The 15,495-nt window shown below is 45.3% G+C and overlaps 1 protein-coding gene across 2 annotated transcripts in view; it reads left to right on the forward strand.

Moving 5' to 3' along the window:
- Positions 1 to 15,495, forward strand: part of LOC142804275 (uncharacterized) — a 324,814-nt gene that overhangs the window by 7,767 nt on the left and 301,552 nt on the right. For both annotated transcript variants that reach the window (XM_075891025.1, XM_075891026.1), the window contains exon 3: positions 10,480 to 10,539. In XM_075891025.1, the coding sequence (XP_075747140.1) occupies positions 10,480 to 10,539 (60 nt within the window). The remainder of the gene's footprint in view (positions 1 to 10,479; positions 10,540 to 15,495) is intronic.

Below are 15,495 nucleotides of genomic sequence, written 5' to 3' on the forward strand. Positions count from 1 at the left end.
TTTCTGTTCTCCGAATGGTGTGACCTTTGTCTGAATAACACAAGGAACAAGTTCCTGAGTATACCCCACAAAACATTCATCGTGTCATTTTCGTACTCTGTCAATACCACGTACTTTTGTAACATTTAGGAATAAGTGATCTTAGTGTTATTTCTAATAACATACTATATTTTCCTGCTCACACTAAGCGTGCTGCCATGCGTGGTTTTCGTTTTCTCGGCTGTGTTTGCAGAATCGCTGGAGAATTCAGTTTTTTCATAACCTTGCAAAAATTGTACACCACAATATGTTTTTCTCAACCTAAATATGCATCTGTGATCTGGAATGGCATTGCTAAATATGGCCGCCACCATTGAGCGAGTTCAGAAAAACTTCAGAAACATTTACAATCATCGGTTCGCTAGAAATGACTCTCGGTCACGCTTGAACACTTCCAGATTATCATTGTAACTTCACTTCCGACGAAATTATGTTTACCTGTTTTTTCTTTAGAACCTTGTTCACGGTATGATATTCTGCTCATTACTTCTAAGTTTTCGAAAGTTACTAGTTCCGTGTAAATTAATCAGAAAGAATTAGCCATTGCACGTACCTGCCAACAACTATCAACATTATATTCACAGAATATAAAAATGGAATAAAGATAATTTTTATGATCTGGATGTTTTTCGCATGTATTGTCTATATGTACTGTCTCAACGTATTGTTTCACATTGTGCAGACTCCTGCCTTTTCCGAGTTTCGGAAAGGTTTCTGGATAGTTCTGTATATCCTTCTTTATTTGTCACTCTCATTCTATGATTCTCGTCTAATCTGTCTATTCTTCCAATTTCACGCTATCTTTTTGTATCTGTGTTTTCACTCTCTTCATTTGATTTTTCAGGACACTGTGTGCATTGTCGTGCTCATATTTTTTTTTTGCTTTTGCGTACATCTGCACTAAGACGCCATGGTTGTTCCAAAACACGTGAAGTGAATGGTTAATTATGATTGTTATATTATTATTATTTAATTATTATTATTATTATTATTATTATTATTATTATTATTATTATTATTATTATTTCTACTATTAAAATACAGTTGGAAACGCGCGTGTTATCTTTCAAGAAGTGTCATCTTTCGGAATCAAGGTGCCGAAAGTGCCCTGAGCGTGCAAGCATCTTTGTTTAAACAAGCGAACGTCTGCATTCTCGTGAAATTCAGGTCAGTGTAATTGTTAAGGCCGAATTGCATGCAGATGATATTTTACGACAAATTTATTGCTGTCTTGTGTGGCATGACGAAACCACAAAAACGTTTCATGACTTTTCTTTCGTAATATTCAGTTTACGCACGACAGCATGCCCAGAAGAGTGCGCCACAACCATTACGACGCACTAATGCAATTTTAGACTAGAGCAAACATCAAAAGGAACCTTGGATAACGAAATTTACGACAAAATACGACCGCTCTCTCTCTCTCCGCTTTAGATGCGAGCGTAAAAAAAGGTGATCGATACCTTGAATTCCTTGCAGTACGTGCGGATAACGAGCATCGAGAAAAAATTTGAACCAAAGCGAGGATCAGGGGCGTAGTCATGTTGCCGAAAATAGTCCCTCTGGCTTCCGCGCGACAAGCGATCTTTGTAAGCTTCCTCGAAATGCGCGACGTGACAAGCGATGGCAACGGACGAGTCTCTGTGACAGGAATTTCAGTCACTCGTCGCTGTCGTTTCTCACTGTCCCTGGAAAATCAGGTACGTTCGGTTGGGCCTTTAGGCCGTGCATGCGCCAGGACATAGAGCTCGCAACTATCGCAAGGTGTCTCGACGTAGACTGAGGCAGCCTGCTTGCGCGCTATAGACAGACATGAACGCGGCTGTATATTGTGCAAGATAGCTAAATTCATGAAACCAGTACTTGGTCTACTACTGTAGAAACTGTCATATTGCAGTGAGCAGTTTTGCTTTGTCCACTTAAGCTGTGACAGTGTACGGGCACTAAAGGACATGTTGGCAGGTGGACAGCCAAAGAAATGTAATGGGATATCACTTTTTGACGCCTGCGTTTGCGTTTTTAAGAAAGAGGTATTGTGTACTAAGTGGAAAAGCAGTTTTCACTCCAGGCACTTAAATTTTAAGAACAATATACATTCTACTTATTACGCTTCAAGATACTTCGCGTGACCCTGTTATAGAGCGAGCAGCAACACAATTGACCAGAGTGAATACTTCCTGCGAGAGCAGCGTTACGCATAGGTCCGCCATTAGGTACAACGGCTGAGCAGTGGAGCCACTCCTCGCGCGTACAGTAGACCAATAGGGCGCGAAGTTCCGGCGCAGGCAACGTGCCGCCGAATTGTTCAAAGCACGCGCCAAGCAAGATTGTACTTTTGCAGTAAAGCTGTATATTGCTATAGGTTCTAACGAATAGCGTCCACGAACAAACGTCGAAGTGAACAATAGTTTTGCAGCAGTGGGCAGACTCCACTATCCCAGCTTTCATATTGATGCTACGATAGATCAGCTCGCTTTATTGTGCAGTAATTTGCCACGAAAAGTGGTGCGATTACTTTCAATACACACACGGCCTTTTTTCCCCTTACTGGATGGCAAGAAATAACGGTTTTGAAGGATATTTGAACAAAATTTACGCCCGTATGGTCGAGAATCGGGATGAACATTGGCTGCCGATGCCAGCTGATCGGCGGCCGTCGACAAATTATTATTGCGTATTCGTGTGCGCTCTGGGCCGCTGGCAAGTTCTCATTTGTCATTAAGCATCATTCACAACTGCTTCACTGCTCAAAAAATTGAAGCACGAAATAAGCATATAACTCATTTGAATTTTCCACGTGCCCCATGCATTTTGTGAACCACACATTCTAATAATCAAGACAAAAGTTTTGTACGTCTTTTGAAAAACGATGAAAGACCGTTTTTTGACGACAACACTGGTGCTACCAATACTCGTTATTCGTGATATAATACACCAAATATCCATTAAAGCACGTCCGAGTGTATTGAGATGCTGCTGAAATAATTAGCTTAACGCAAACTGAAGAAAATTAATGAGAATAATATGAATGTTGAAATAACCGATGTCACTTTAGTGCAAAAAGTAAGCCAAATATATTTAAGGGCGAATAAAGTATGCAATAGCTGAACTGAGAACGCAAACAACATCACAGCAAATCTTCCTGGAAATGCATGGTGGCTTTCGTCGTCAAGTCAACTTAGCATGCAATAAGAAACACTGTTAATTGAAAATTTTAATTTATGCTGCGGAACATACGGACCCTAGAGGTTTCTAATAAAATGAATGCTGACAGTAGGTGCACTACGCACACTGTGTAGCGCACAACTCTCAATACGACGGACCTCCCTGCCGCCGTGGCCTAGTGGCTAAGGTACACTGCTGCTGACCCGCAGTTCATGGAATCGATTGATATGTGGGGTATAACGTCCCAAAACACCATATGAATATGAGAGATGACGTAGTGGAGGGCTCCGGAAATTTCGACTACCTGGGTTCCTTAACGTGCACGCAAATCTGAGCTCACGGGCCTACAGCATTTTCGCCTCCATCGGAAAGGCAGCCGCCGCAGCCGGGATTTGATCCCGCAACCTGCGTGTCAGCAGCCGATTACCTTAGCCACATGAAAACCACGGCAGGGCCGTTTGCCGAATCGAGTCCCAGCTGCGCCAGATGCATTTTCGATGTATGCGAAAACGCTCTAGGCCCATGTGCTCAGAATTGGGGGCGCGTGTAGAACTGCATGTAGTCGAAATTTTTGAAGCCCTCTACTACGACGTTTCTCACATTCATAGGGTGGTTCTGGGATGATAAACACCGCATTATGAATTACGACCAATCTTCGAAAGCATCGCCAAGGTATCGAGCCGATAAGCAAAGTGCGCACTCGACGCGCGCACACACGCTTAAATGCTATATGACCGCTAGCGACGATCATGGTGCAACTGACGGAAACTAGTCGGTGCGGCCAGGAACGCGCAGGCGCCGCGCCATCATGCATGTAAAAGTAACTTCGCCGTGTGCATTTGAACATTTGAAGTCACTTTTCATCACGTGACAACGCTCGCTAAGTAGCGGCCATGGTGCAAGATAAAAAACACTTTAGGTGGGGACGCTTATACCCCACACACTTGCCTAGTCTTCGCACTTGCGGGTGGCGAATCATACTTGCGGCTCCTTTTATTGCTGGTTACGGTTTTGTTTTGAAGAAAAGAACGAATCCTTTTAATACTTTGTGACCCGATTCAAAATTGGTAAGCCTAAAAGAATAAGGTTGTGAAGCGCAAACTCTGAACGTTTGCTAGTTTTTTTGTGTGTGTGGGAAGAAACAGCTCCGAGCCACACGAACACACACAGAGCCAGAAGTAGGCCAGAAGTACAAAAATTAGATAAATGTATGTACTACCCATCATTCCCATGCTCGCTGAAGTGCTGTGCGTCGCAGATCTCATAGACACTAGCGCCAGAGTTTCCTCTAATGTATATCAGGAAACTCTATACGTCAGAGCCCCTGCCGGCAGCGTGCCTATTGTCGAGTATAGACGCAAGTTGAAGACAGTAAGAGACGTTGCTATAACAGGTCCTTCGCGAGAATTTGAATAAATGGCACAAGAACGTTGTTCGTGCCAAAGAGTGAAATTGATTACTGTTGTGTGCAAGCATGACGGATGCTTCAGTGATGTGGAGAGGACTGTATTTAGCCTCTCTATGAAACACATACCAATATTTTAAGTGATTCTCGCACGTATTGTGAACCCAATACTGCTTGGGGTGGAACAGATACGCACATAATTGACATGCTTTCCAAAATTTGTATCAAGCGGTTCTCAACTTGAATGAACTAGTTTTCATGCACTCGCTGATGGTAGGTGGGCACTCGTATCGGCAAGCTGGATCTGCGAAGCACGCGAACGGCGTAGTGCGACGCGCATGCTTTTATTGACGAGCAAAAGAGAACTTGAATAAGACCACGTGACTGCTCATAAAAAAGGAGCAACCACATAAATAACTCGACCAATTTGTTGGAGTGTATTACATAGATACCGTCTAGTGTTGCGCGAAATTCTATTTTGATATGTGGAGTTTAACGTCCCAAAACAACCATATGAGTATGAGAGACGCCGTAGTGGAGGGCTCTGAAAATTTCGACCATCTGGGGCTCTTTCACGTGCACCCAAATCTGAGCACACGGGCCTACAAAATTTTCACCTTAATCGGAGATGCAGCCACCGCATCCAGGATTCTAACCCGCGACCTACGGGTCAGCAGCCGAGTACCTTAGCCACTAGACCACCGCGGCAGTTTTCGCGAAATTCTGTTCTCACTGCTTTAATAATACCTCTACGGCAAAAAGTTGACGACCGCGTGATTACCCGCTGGGAAACAAGTTTACGGGGGGCCCTGCGCATACCTTCTCGCTGGTGTCGCCATCCCTTCTTACCGTAGACGAAAAGAAGATTACGGTATTCTTTTGCATTAAACAATCACCGCACCTTTTTAGGGATGTCGCTGGAAACTTGCTTACAAAAAGCACTCAAATCCCAACGTAATACAGGAAAAAAAACCCTAATACGCCTCTAACAGAAAAATACTATTGAATGCAACGTACTAGTGCGCTACTTAAACATTGAAGACATGTTCGTGCAGCAAAAATTATTCACATGAACGACAAATCTCATCTGTATAGTGCTTGCCGCAGACTGCATCCTTCGTGCTGAGAGAGCGGTCCTTCCGAGTAACCGCTTGAGTTCATGCTTTGAGGCGCTCGGGATTGGAAAGAACATTGAATAATATTACTTTTTAAATGCGAAGCATTTCTTGGCGAACTTCGGTGACTTTGAGCGTATCTATCTATCTATCTATCTATCTATCTATCTATCTATCTATCTATCTATCTATCTATCTATCTATCTATCTATCTATCTATCTATCTATCTATCTATCTATCTATCTATCTATCTATCTATCTATCTAATCTATCTATCTAATCTATCTATCTATCTATCTATCTATCTATCTATCTAGCCGCCTACGACTTTTAGCTGTCCTGGCCGTTTCGATAATGGTATTGATACCAAACTTAGTATGATATAGTAGGATTGTATGATGAACGTAACTAACTAGTAATAACTAGAAAATTATGATATGTTTGTCATAAATATGATGATTTACATGTCACGGTCTTGCTGCTCTAGCGGTGTTTTATTCACATGACATATTGCAAAACTGGTATGGTATTACATGACTGCATGGCGAACCCAAGCAACAGACCCTAACATCAAAATCATGAGATGCGTGTCATGTAACAACATGACTACATGCCATGCTCATGATGCGCTCGTGGTCGTTTCGCTAGCTTCTCATGAACCAAATTCGGTATTGCAGGACGTGAATGGATGACGAAGGTATGTGACTGGTGTAAACATAAGAATCACGAGATCCGTGTCATGTAAAAACATGACTACATGCAAGACTCATGATGTGCTCACGGCCGTTTCATCAGCTTCACATGCACCAAATTCGGTATTACGTGACGCGAACGGACGACATAGGTAAATGACACGTCCAAACTTGATGATCATAACATGCGTGTCATGTAAGAACATGACTACGTTCCACACTCATGATGCGCTTAGAAATAATTTATTATTACGTCAATTTAAAATTTAGTATTTCGTCACGTGAATGAATGGCTAAGGTATGCGACTGGTGAAAACATGATAGTCATGAGATGCGTGTCATGTAAGAACATTAATACGCGCCACACTCAAAGCGCCAATACATTACGGCGTGAGTCGGCGGGCGTGCGCACCGGCGTTTGTTTTATCGCGTCTCACCGGCGATGCCACGCCAGGCGCCAATATCCCCCTAGTAGAGACAAGTGGATCTGCACAGTGGCCTTCATTGTGGATCTGCATGCCATATACTCGCAGTGGCTTACCGCGCTGCGTTGCTTTGACGCACGCGTGTTTCAGCGCTCACGGCATCCCTCCGTCACGAACAGAGGCCGACGCGATGCTGTCTAAGTAACGCCGTCCGCGAAAAATGCAGCATGTCGCATTTCGCACCGGTTGCCACCTGACCGCGCCGCCGGACGCTCATCGCGCCAGTCGCACCAGTTGCGCCTGGCGTCACACTATAGAGTGCTCACGTTTTGTTAGCGCGGCGTCGCTGTGCCTAGCCTGCACTTGCATCAACGTTGTGTTTTAGTATATTGGCCCTCCTTGACGCGCTCACTGCCATTGCGCTAGCCTTACATGTAACAAATTTGGTATCACGTGAATAGACGACGAAAGTAAATGACAACTCCAAACCTGATAATCATTACACGTGTTTCTTGTAAAACATGACTACATGCTACGCTCTTAGCGTTCTCGCAGCCGTTTCACTAGTTCCACATATAAATTTTGTATTGCGTGACATGTATGGACGATGAGTGTAAATGACGCGTCCAAACATGATAATCTTGATGTAGATTTTATATAAACCAAGACTACATGCTAGGCTCATAGCACGCTCGTGGCCATTTCACCAACTCCTTATATACAAAAGTTGGTATCAGGTGACGTTATTAGATAACGAAGGTAACGGACACGTCCGAACATGATAATCAGGATATCGAAGTCATTTACGGCATAATTTACTTCCGCCTCATAACTTTGTACTGAATTTAAAGTGACCTATTACCACTTCTCAATGGTGCTTCGGATATCATTGATTCTGAAGCACCAATGTACGTGGGATCTGCCAATTTTTTTATTGGCACGTAGTATTTTCCTGACAGGCAACCACTAACGAAGCACTTTCTCTCCATATTCACTCACTTTGTGGACGTCTTCTTTCAGCAGATTTCATTCATGGCTGCTCACCACATCACAAGTTCATTTTGCAGGCGGTAATGATAAAATGCCACTTGTGACTTCATGAAACGCGCCAAAGACACGCCAGTGACTGATGCGGCAGAATGCCAAGTTTTGTTATTATTATTATTATTGCGAGTAAAAAACCGTGACGCTTTCGGAATGCCGGCATTGTCACTAGCCTCAACGGTTGGTTTAGCAACGGTGCGTGAAATTTTTTTCATTTTCTACGTTGCGCTGCCTTGACTATAGGTGCGCTGCCGGCAGCGGTCACACGGACGCCCGTGTTGTTACTTCATCTGGTTGATCGCGCCCCATAGGAAAGCCGAGAAGTGTCCCCACTGTAGGGGGTCCGTCCTATGCACGGCTGACGCAGAAGCCTAATTTTTCAGCCGCACGCAGTCGTACCGTGCACGAATAACTTCCCCTATCTGTTGCTCGTCTCATTGCAGCTACACGGGTTCAGGCGAATAAGGCAACAGGCTTGGTTAACAAAACAACACTTTATTGTTAGGCGTTAGCAATAGCGCGCAAATGTCGCGGGGAGACAGTAGAGAAAACTAGGGTAGACGCTTACTTCTCGGTCGTTGTCTTCCTCGGCTCCCGGGTGGGGGGAGGGGCGGGGTGTTGCGGGTTCGACCTCTTTCCTCCAAGGCCCGTGTCAGAGAGCGCGTGCGGCCGTCCACTCGCCAGTTTTGTCCCCTGGCACAGTTTTCCTCTCTCTGACGAGAATAATGCCTTTTCTCGCTGAGGGGGGAAACCCGTTCCGCGCGCCTGGAAAGGGGGATCGCGAACGCCAGCCGTGCGGCCGCAACTCGGCTTTCGCGCCGTAAAAAAAGGAAAGGGCGGCTGGGCGCGCGTGCTCACCCACACCACCTAAAGTGTTTGTATCTTACACCTTGGTACCCGCGTGTTACGAAGTTGCGAAGGCAACATGGTCTCGAAGCCACCACAGCTCTAAAACTCGCCTTTCAAGGTCACCAGCCATTTGGTAGCGTGGCTTCCTCAGCTCGCGACTGCTTCTGCGCACAGCTGATTGACGAGCGGACAAGACGACGATGAGTTAAGGCGAGGTTTATGTACAGCATAGTAACAGAGGCGTTACATATTCCGCACTTGGGCCGGCTGCTTAGGGGCTTGAAGAGCCGAAATGTATTCTCTCTGACGCATAGGTCAGCTACTGGCAACGCGCCGCTTGGCTTATTTTATATGCACCAGGTAAACCTTTGCGTCACCGATGTCCAACCAGAAGAGCCGCTGGCCATGACGCCAGAATCCTCCAATGGGAACCCTCCACTGGGGTGCGTCATGATCATCAAATCCGGAGCTGCTGCGCTGGGTTGCACCCAAGGACCGCTCATATAAGTATGAGAACTCATTTCAGCGGATCACGAGAACACATGCAGAAGCAAATATTCAAGACTAGGACATAGCAGAATTATACTGTAGCAGCAGCTTCAAGACTATATATACCACTGCTTTGGGACACCACACGGCGTACTGGATAGCAGTCACAGGGTTTATAAGATAATTACTGTTTTCTATGCATCATCATGGCCCCGTGTATTTACCTATGTGTGCCATTACGTAGCACAAAACTTCTATTCCAAGGTAAAATAGAGTTTGCCTAAATATTTCTTATGATGTTATGATTACGGCAAAATATACTGCGGAATCTACGAAAGATTTGGCAACGTAGGTGGCTTAGTATTTGCTTAGTTAGAAACAATAAGAAAGGTACCCTGGTTAGTAACGGCTAAAGCTACTAGCTCTACTAGCTGGTGCCTAGTAAAAGTATGTAGCGAAGGTAGTTAAATACTCCGGAAACTACTAAACACACGCGTTTACTTATTCATTGGGACTCTCTCTCTCTCTGGATTTTGTGCCGACCAGACGTGCCCCCGCGATCTCCGACGACAGTGCAGCTCTGGCCGACTTATCTAGCTCTACGCCATCTCTTGACGCCGACAAGAGCTCTCGCCGAGTGGTGCCCCGTCCTCGGACTCCTGCGACCGTGTCCATCTTTCCTATATCTTCCTTTCTTCGGTTGTTTTCTCTTATTCGCTATCCCTGCGCCTCGCTCTCTCCTTCCTTTCTATCGCTTTACCTTTTAATGCTATCCTTTAAATCCCTCCTTTACCCCCCCCCCTCGTGAGCTACTGTTGAGGTGTTCTCCCCCTGACCGACAGTTATGGGGCTCACTTTTCTTTTCTTAAATCACTCACACATACTAACTGATTACATTTTTTTTTTCTAAGAGTGCACGAAGTGCTTGAAAAGTATCCAAGAGAGTTTAAGAGGTCCATGAATGATCGATACGGCCCAGAAAGGGTTATGCACAGTACAAAGTCGATTATCCAATAAGACGTTCCGGGAGCCAGAACTGGATCCTTGTGCACAAAATTGTAAACAAGGCTCTCGTTCTGGGTGCCCAAACGATACGTTATATTATTATTTTTTCCTGTGGTAGGCGTACATATTTTTATTCAGTGATTTTTTTCTCACTATACAGGCATCCGCCAAAGCCTTGATTAAAAACTGGGTTATGTTATCATTGCTACAAAGATAGCAACTAGTGTACGAGTGCACATTTTAATTGCAGGTGAGGCCTCGGAGCGAGCGGTGCCCATCGCAACTGCAGAAAACGGAACTTCTGCCTATGGTGAGCACATTGCGATGCGCTTCAGATCTTACGAATTGTTTTGTGTTCCTGAATATTGCTTGGTTGATGTTTTGCCTTTGCTTAATATGAGTGCAAAAATTTCTATATAGTTCTAGGGGATAGTATAAGAAGGTGCCAGTTTTAGATCTGCTTGAGAGTTTTTCACTTATTGGCAAGATATATGAAAGAAGATATTCCACCACAATTGGGATAAGTTCGCCTGCATGTGTTGACCGTGCCACGAGACCCCTAAACGACAATTTAATGCGTCCTGTAAGCAGTTTTAGTGGGTGCTTTGTAAGTTCAATATCAAATAATGACATTATTATTTGCAAGCTTCAGTGAACGGAACAGATTCAACGTCTACGTGTTCGTTCGTAACCCTATTCGGGGTGCAATCTAAAAACATAAGGCGAGACCGGCGTTCGCAGAGCGATAGCTGGCTAGGTTCCGGTCGTGTAAAGTTGGCTGCAGTGAGGTACGAAGACGTAAACTAAGCGTTTCGTGCTGTCTGAAAGCACTAGATGAGAATAGAGCACGCTGAATGGGCTGCTCCAATGCTTTGAGGCACCAGAAAAGCCTAAAGAACACTAACCACTTGGCTCAGCTATTATACCTAACTTGAAATATGCCCTACTTGAATGTTTTTCGTCTATATTGTGCAATCTTATCCCATTCCAAGCTATATCTTTCTCCCGAAATTGCCGTTGGGCGTGAGAGAGTAATTAGTGACAAATTCGAGTGGGGTAGTGTTTTCGGGGCGAAGCTTTTCATAATTGATGCTGGTCTTTTAGCGTTGTGTGCCGTAAAGGCCACTGATGATGACGATAATGATAATGCTAATAGCGGGGAGAAAGCGCATTTCTGGCCAAACACGGCACAGCACACTTCACGCCATGTCAATGAAGATGGTGGTGATGACGACGAAGATTATCACGATGATGATCACGGACAACGACTAGCTTGTGCAGCATATAGGAACATTGCGCACGGTCTTGACATTCATACTTTATAGACGCTATCTTGCTAGTTCTAATACTATTTCTTGCGTCATTGTCAGACTTGCTATGAGGTGGCACTTTTCTTTGTGGTGCCTTTAGGGAATCATGTTCACATTTCATGACGACGTGAATCGTTTAAATTTTTTAATGGGGTGCGGAAGGGTGTAATGGCGGTCAAAAACGTTCTTTGGGTTCATTTTCGTGCTGCTCAGCGTACACGGTAAGACGTGCTTAGGCATTCCTGATGGTACGTAGCAGTGCTGCCTGTGATCATCGGCTGCCGCTGTGTGCGGGTATTCCAAGAGCTGCATGCTTGAGACAATGGCTGTACATGTTTTGTACAGCTTAAGTGCAAAAGGGTACTTCAGCTGTAAGAAAAAACATCGAATAACAACTAGCCCACTCCCACACCTTGCTTCATGCTACATAGAAGGTGCTGAATTGAGGTCTGTGACGTCGTTTCGCAGTAGACGGTGATGACCGTAGTCATAGACCTGTTATCGTGGTGTGCTTTAAAATCAATAAACAATTGTATGGGGTCAGTTGGTATGAATCCATCTTAGCAGGAAGCACAGCAACTAATCGCTTGTGTTGTGTGTTCCGTGTAATAGCTGCTGCACTTCCTACCAAGAAGGTGCTTTAAAGCTTTCCTCAACCACTTGGAGTACTGACACAAAATTTTGATTGTGAGATAATCTGGGGTCAGACTTATGTGAACAAACACACACTTAATCTACAAAATATCGACGTATATTATAACTTTGATTATATTGCAAATCATTTTCACAGTGTGTGTCACGGCATCGTCAGTGAAACGCACATTTGCTTTTTCATTAACTGGCACATGCGTCGCATGTTTGTGTTGGCTGCTGCGATTTTCGCAAGCGCTCGACGTGAGCAGACAGGTTAAGCTGAGAGATAGGCCGAATGTACACAGGTTGATTTTCTTGTGCCCTTGTGTCGGCAGCGATTTTCGGCTGGGGAAAGCCTTCGTTAACAGCAGTTGGTAGAACTCTGCTTACGTGCGCCCAGTTTTTTCTACAGCGAACTTGAACGGAAAAACGTTCATCACACAAAAAAGAAAAAAAATGGTTAGAAGTGGTTGGGTGGGGCCCCTTTTCCACGGCTCTACTGGACTCAGAAGCCCGACGCGCCTTGTCTAGGAGCTACACTTGGGCCTAGTTTCTCTCGAGGGTGAGCAAGGAACCCCACTGCTCTCCTTGACTTTTTTTCGCTGGAATCCAAGGTTAAATAATTTGGCAGGCCGTAACTTACGTTCCCATGTAACGTGGGCACGTATTGACTGTCCTCCACACCAAGGGCAAGAACCGGCGTATACGGTTGGATCATCACATGTTTTAAACGCAGGTGCGGAAACGTATTTGTGTGCAGGCTGCGCCATGCGCTTTCTTTAGACTCAGCCGAGAGTAGGGTGGGGAGTATCGCTGTCGTTGACTACGTTGGAGTTGTAACATAACGCTGGAGTTGTAAGATATCTCGAGGAATGTTGTGCGCCGGACAAGTACACTCTAGATGGCTGTATCTATCCGGGGCACCATATGATGCAGCGGAATGTTGGAGCTAAGAGGCGGGTGACGCACGCAGGTACATGGCAGTTAGTGAAATAACGACAGGCTATTCGAGAGTCCGTGAAGATATAAAATCGCTGTCCCATAACTTCTTTGGTTTTGTTGGCGAGTGTTACAGCGGGGATTTCCGCCGTGTTCGCCGAGTTCGCCTTAGCTGAACACAACAGAGGCCTACAGAGGCCAGTGGAGAGCCATGCATGCCGCATTGGGCTGCGTCCGCATAAAGCGTGTCTCGGTCGGTTCCTAACTGTCTGGTGAGTTGCCAGGCTGGCGTTGGAACGCGCTCGGTGGTACAAAGGATGCGTGTTTTTCGCATAGGAGCAATATAGATTTGCGCAAAGATACGAGCGGAAAGGGGCACAAGTTTCTCGTCACTGTATTGGGGCCGTGAAGGATATGCTAAGCCACTTAAGAATTCCCTACCCGGGGGTGAGATACTATGTCTTTATTGCTGGGAGATGATGACCATGGCCATAGGCTTCTGTCTAGTCGGTGCATTGTCAGTGCTACTTCGGTTGATTTCCCATGCTACACTGGGGTGGATAATCCAGCCCTCGATTCCCAGATTACAAAAGCGGAAGTGAGGTCCGCAGTTTCAAAACTGAAACCCCAATCAGCGCCTGGTTCGGATAAAATTATGAATAAAATCTTATGAAACCTTGACGAAGAATCACTTGAAACGCTCACATCTTATCTGAAATAGGTTTTGGAGTCGAGAGAAATACCAACAGTATGGAAAACCGCCACAGTCGTTTTGATACTTAAACCAGGAAAACTACTCACTATCGAGAACCTTCGGCCAATATCTCTCGTATCTTGTGTCGGCAACGTACTCCAACATGTTATTCACACTCGACTACAAACGTACATGAAAAACATGTCCTCTGCCCGCATACAATGATCGAATTCCGCCGTAAACTTTCGACACAAGACGTGATGCTGCAACTGAAGAGTCACATTATTGATGGTGAAGACTGCTCTCGGTATGGGACGCGTGCGATTCTGGTGCTAGACCTTACCAAGACATTTCATAATGTACTACATTCATCCATCCTCGATGCCTTCGCCACGCCTAACGCAGGCACCCTTAACCACCGCTACATCCGCAACTTTTAACGGACAGGAGAGCTACACTCTCGGTCAACGATTTGCCTGCACCTTCCATCACTCTCGGTGGGAAAGGGACACCATAGGGGTCGGTCCTTTGTCGATTCCTTTTAAACGTGGCCATACTTCACCTTCCGCCACTTCTAGAAGATATCCTCCACCTCCACCATAGCATATACGCGGATGATATCACTTTGTGGATTGCCAGAGGTAGCGACGGATAGATACAAGACGCACTTCAATTGGCGATTGATAGAAACACAAGTTACACTGAACAACGAGGATTGTTCTGCTCACCCCAAAAGTCAGAGTTACTCGTCTATCGACCTAGATCTCCCTACAACAGAGGCCTTCCAACGATAAATATGCATGTGCAACATCACTCTATACGAACAGTCCCTACCATTCGACTATTGGGCTTCCGCATTCAGCAGAACGGCGGCAATTTGGAAAAAATGCAATGCTACACCATCTTTACGCACCTCTGTTACGTCGTCGCCGCGTTGAGATCATCTGGACTCTAGGCCACTCGGGGCTCGTGGGCAACGTTCATGCTCATTACGCTGCCCGAGCTCTCGTCCACCGGGCGCGTCATCTAACATAGCACCACCCCTCGCGACTTGACGCAGCTGAGCGAGAGATGATGGTCTCCTCGTTTCATGACAATGCGAGGGACGAAATGGTTAAATTTCGAGAAATCCTAATGTATTACCACAAGGCCAGACTTGAATACCGTTTAGTGATTCCAATTGCCATGTTGCCAAACGTGAAGGGTAGTCTTCAGCCGCCACTACTCATGATCTATAAAACACAAGGTTATTATGTGAACGACGGCTGCAGATTATAGTGTAGTGCGAAGATTTATTAGGAGGCCAACTGTTCGGCCTGATTACCGCAAGCACGCTTCCCCGGACACCCGCTGAAGCTGAAATTTCACGGAGCTACAGCCATACAACGCATCAAGGCTTTAAATCTCTCATCAAAAATGAAAATTGACCGCCGGTGGCGTCCGGCGTCTTCTCGCTTTGGCAGCCTGAGCACAAGTGATGCAACAAATCATCAATATGGGTAAACTTCATCACACGGTATCACATAATATAAATGTTTGCCATGTATCGGAAGGTCACATAACTTGACGGCATCATATAACATCTTTGCTTGGTTGAAATGGACTGATCATGAAGGCAGTGCTTAACCAGTTGAGGGGCAGAACGCTAGCTTTGTCTCCAATCCTTGAGGCAGTAAGAGAACCGTGTTGG

This window comes from Rhipicephalus microplus, chromosome 3, assembly GCF_043290135.1.
Source record: "Rhipicephalus microplus isolate Deutch F79 chromosome 3, USDA_Rmic, whole genome shotgun sequence".
Classification (NCBI taxonomy): Eukaryota; Metazoa; Arthropoda; class Arachnida; order Ixodida; family Ixodidae; genus Rhipicephalus; species Rhipicephalus microplus.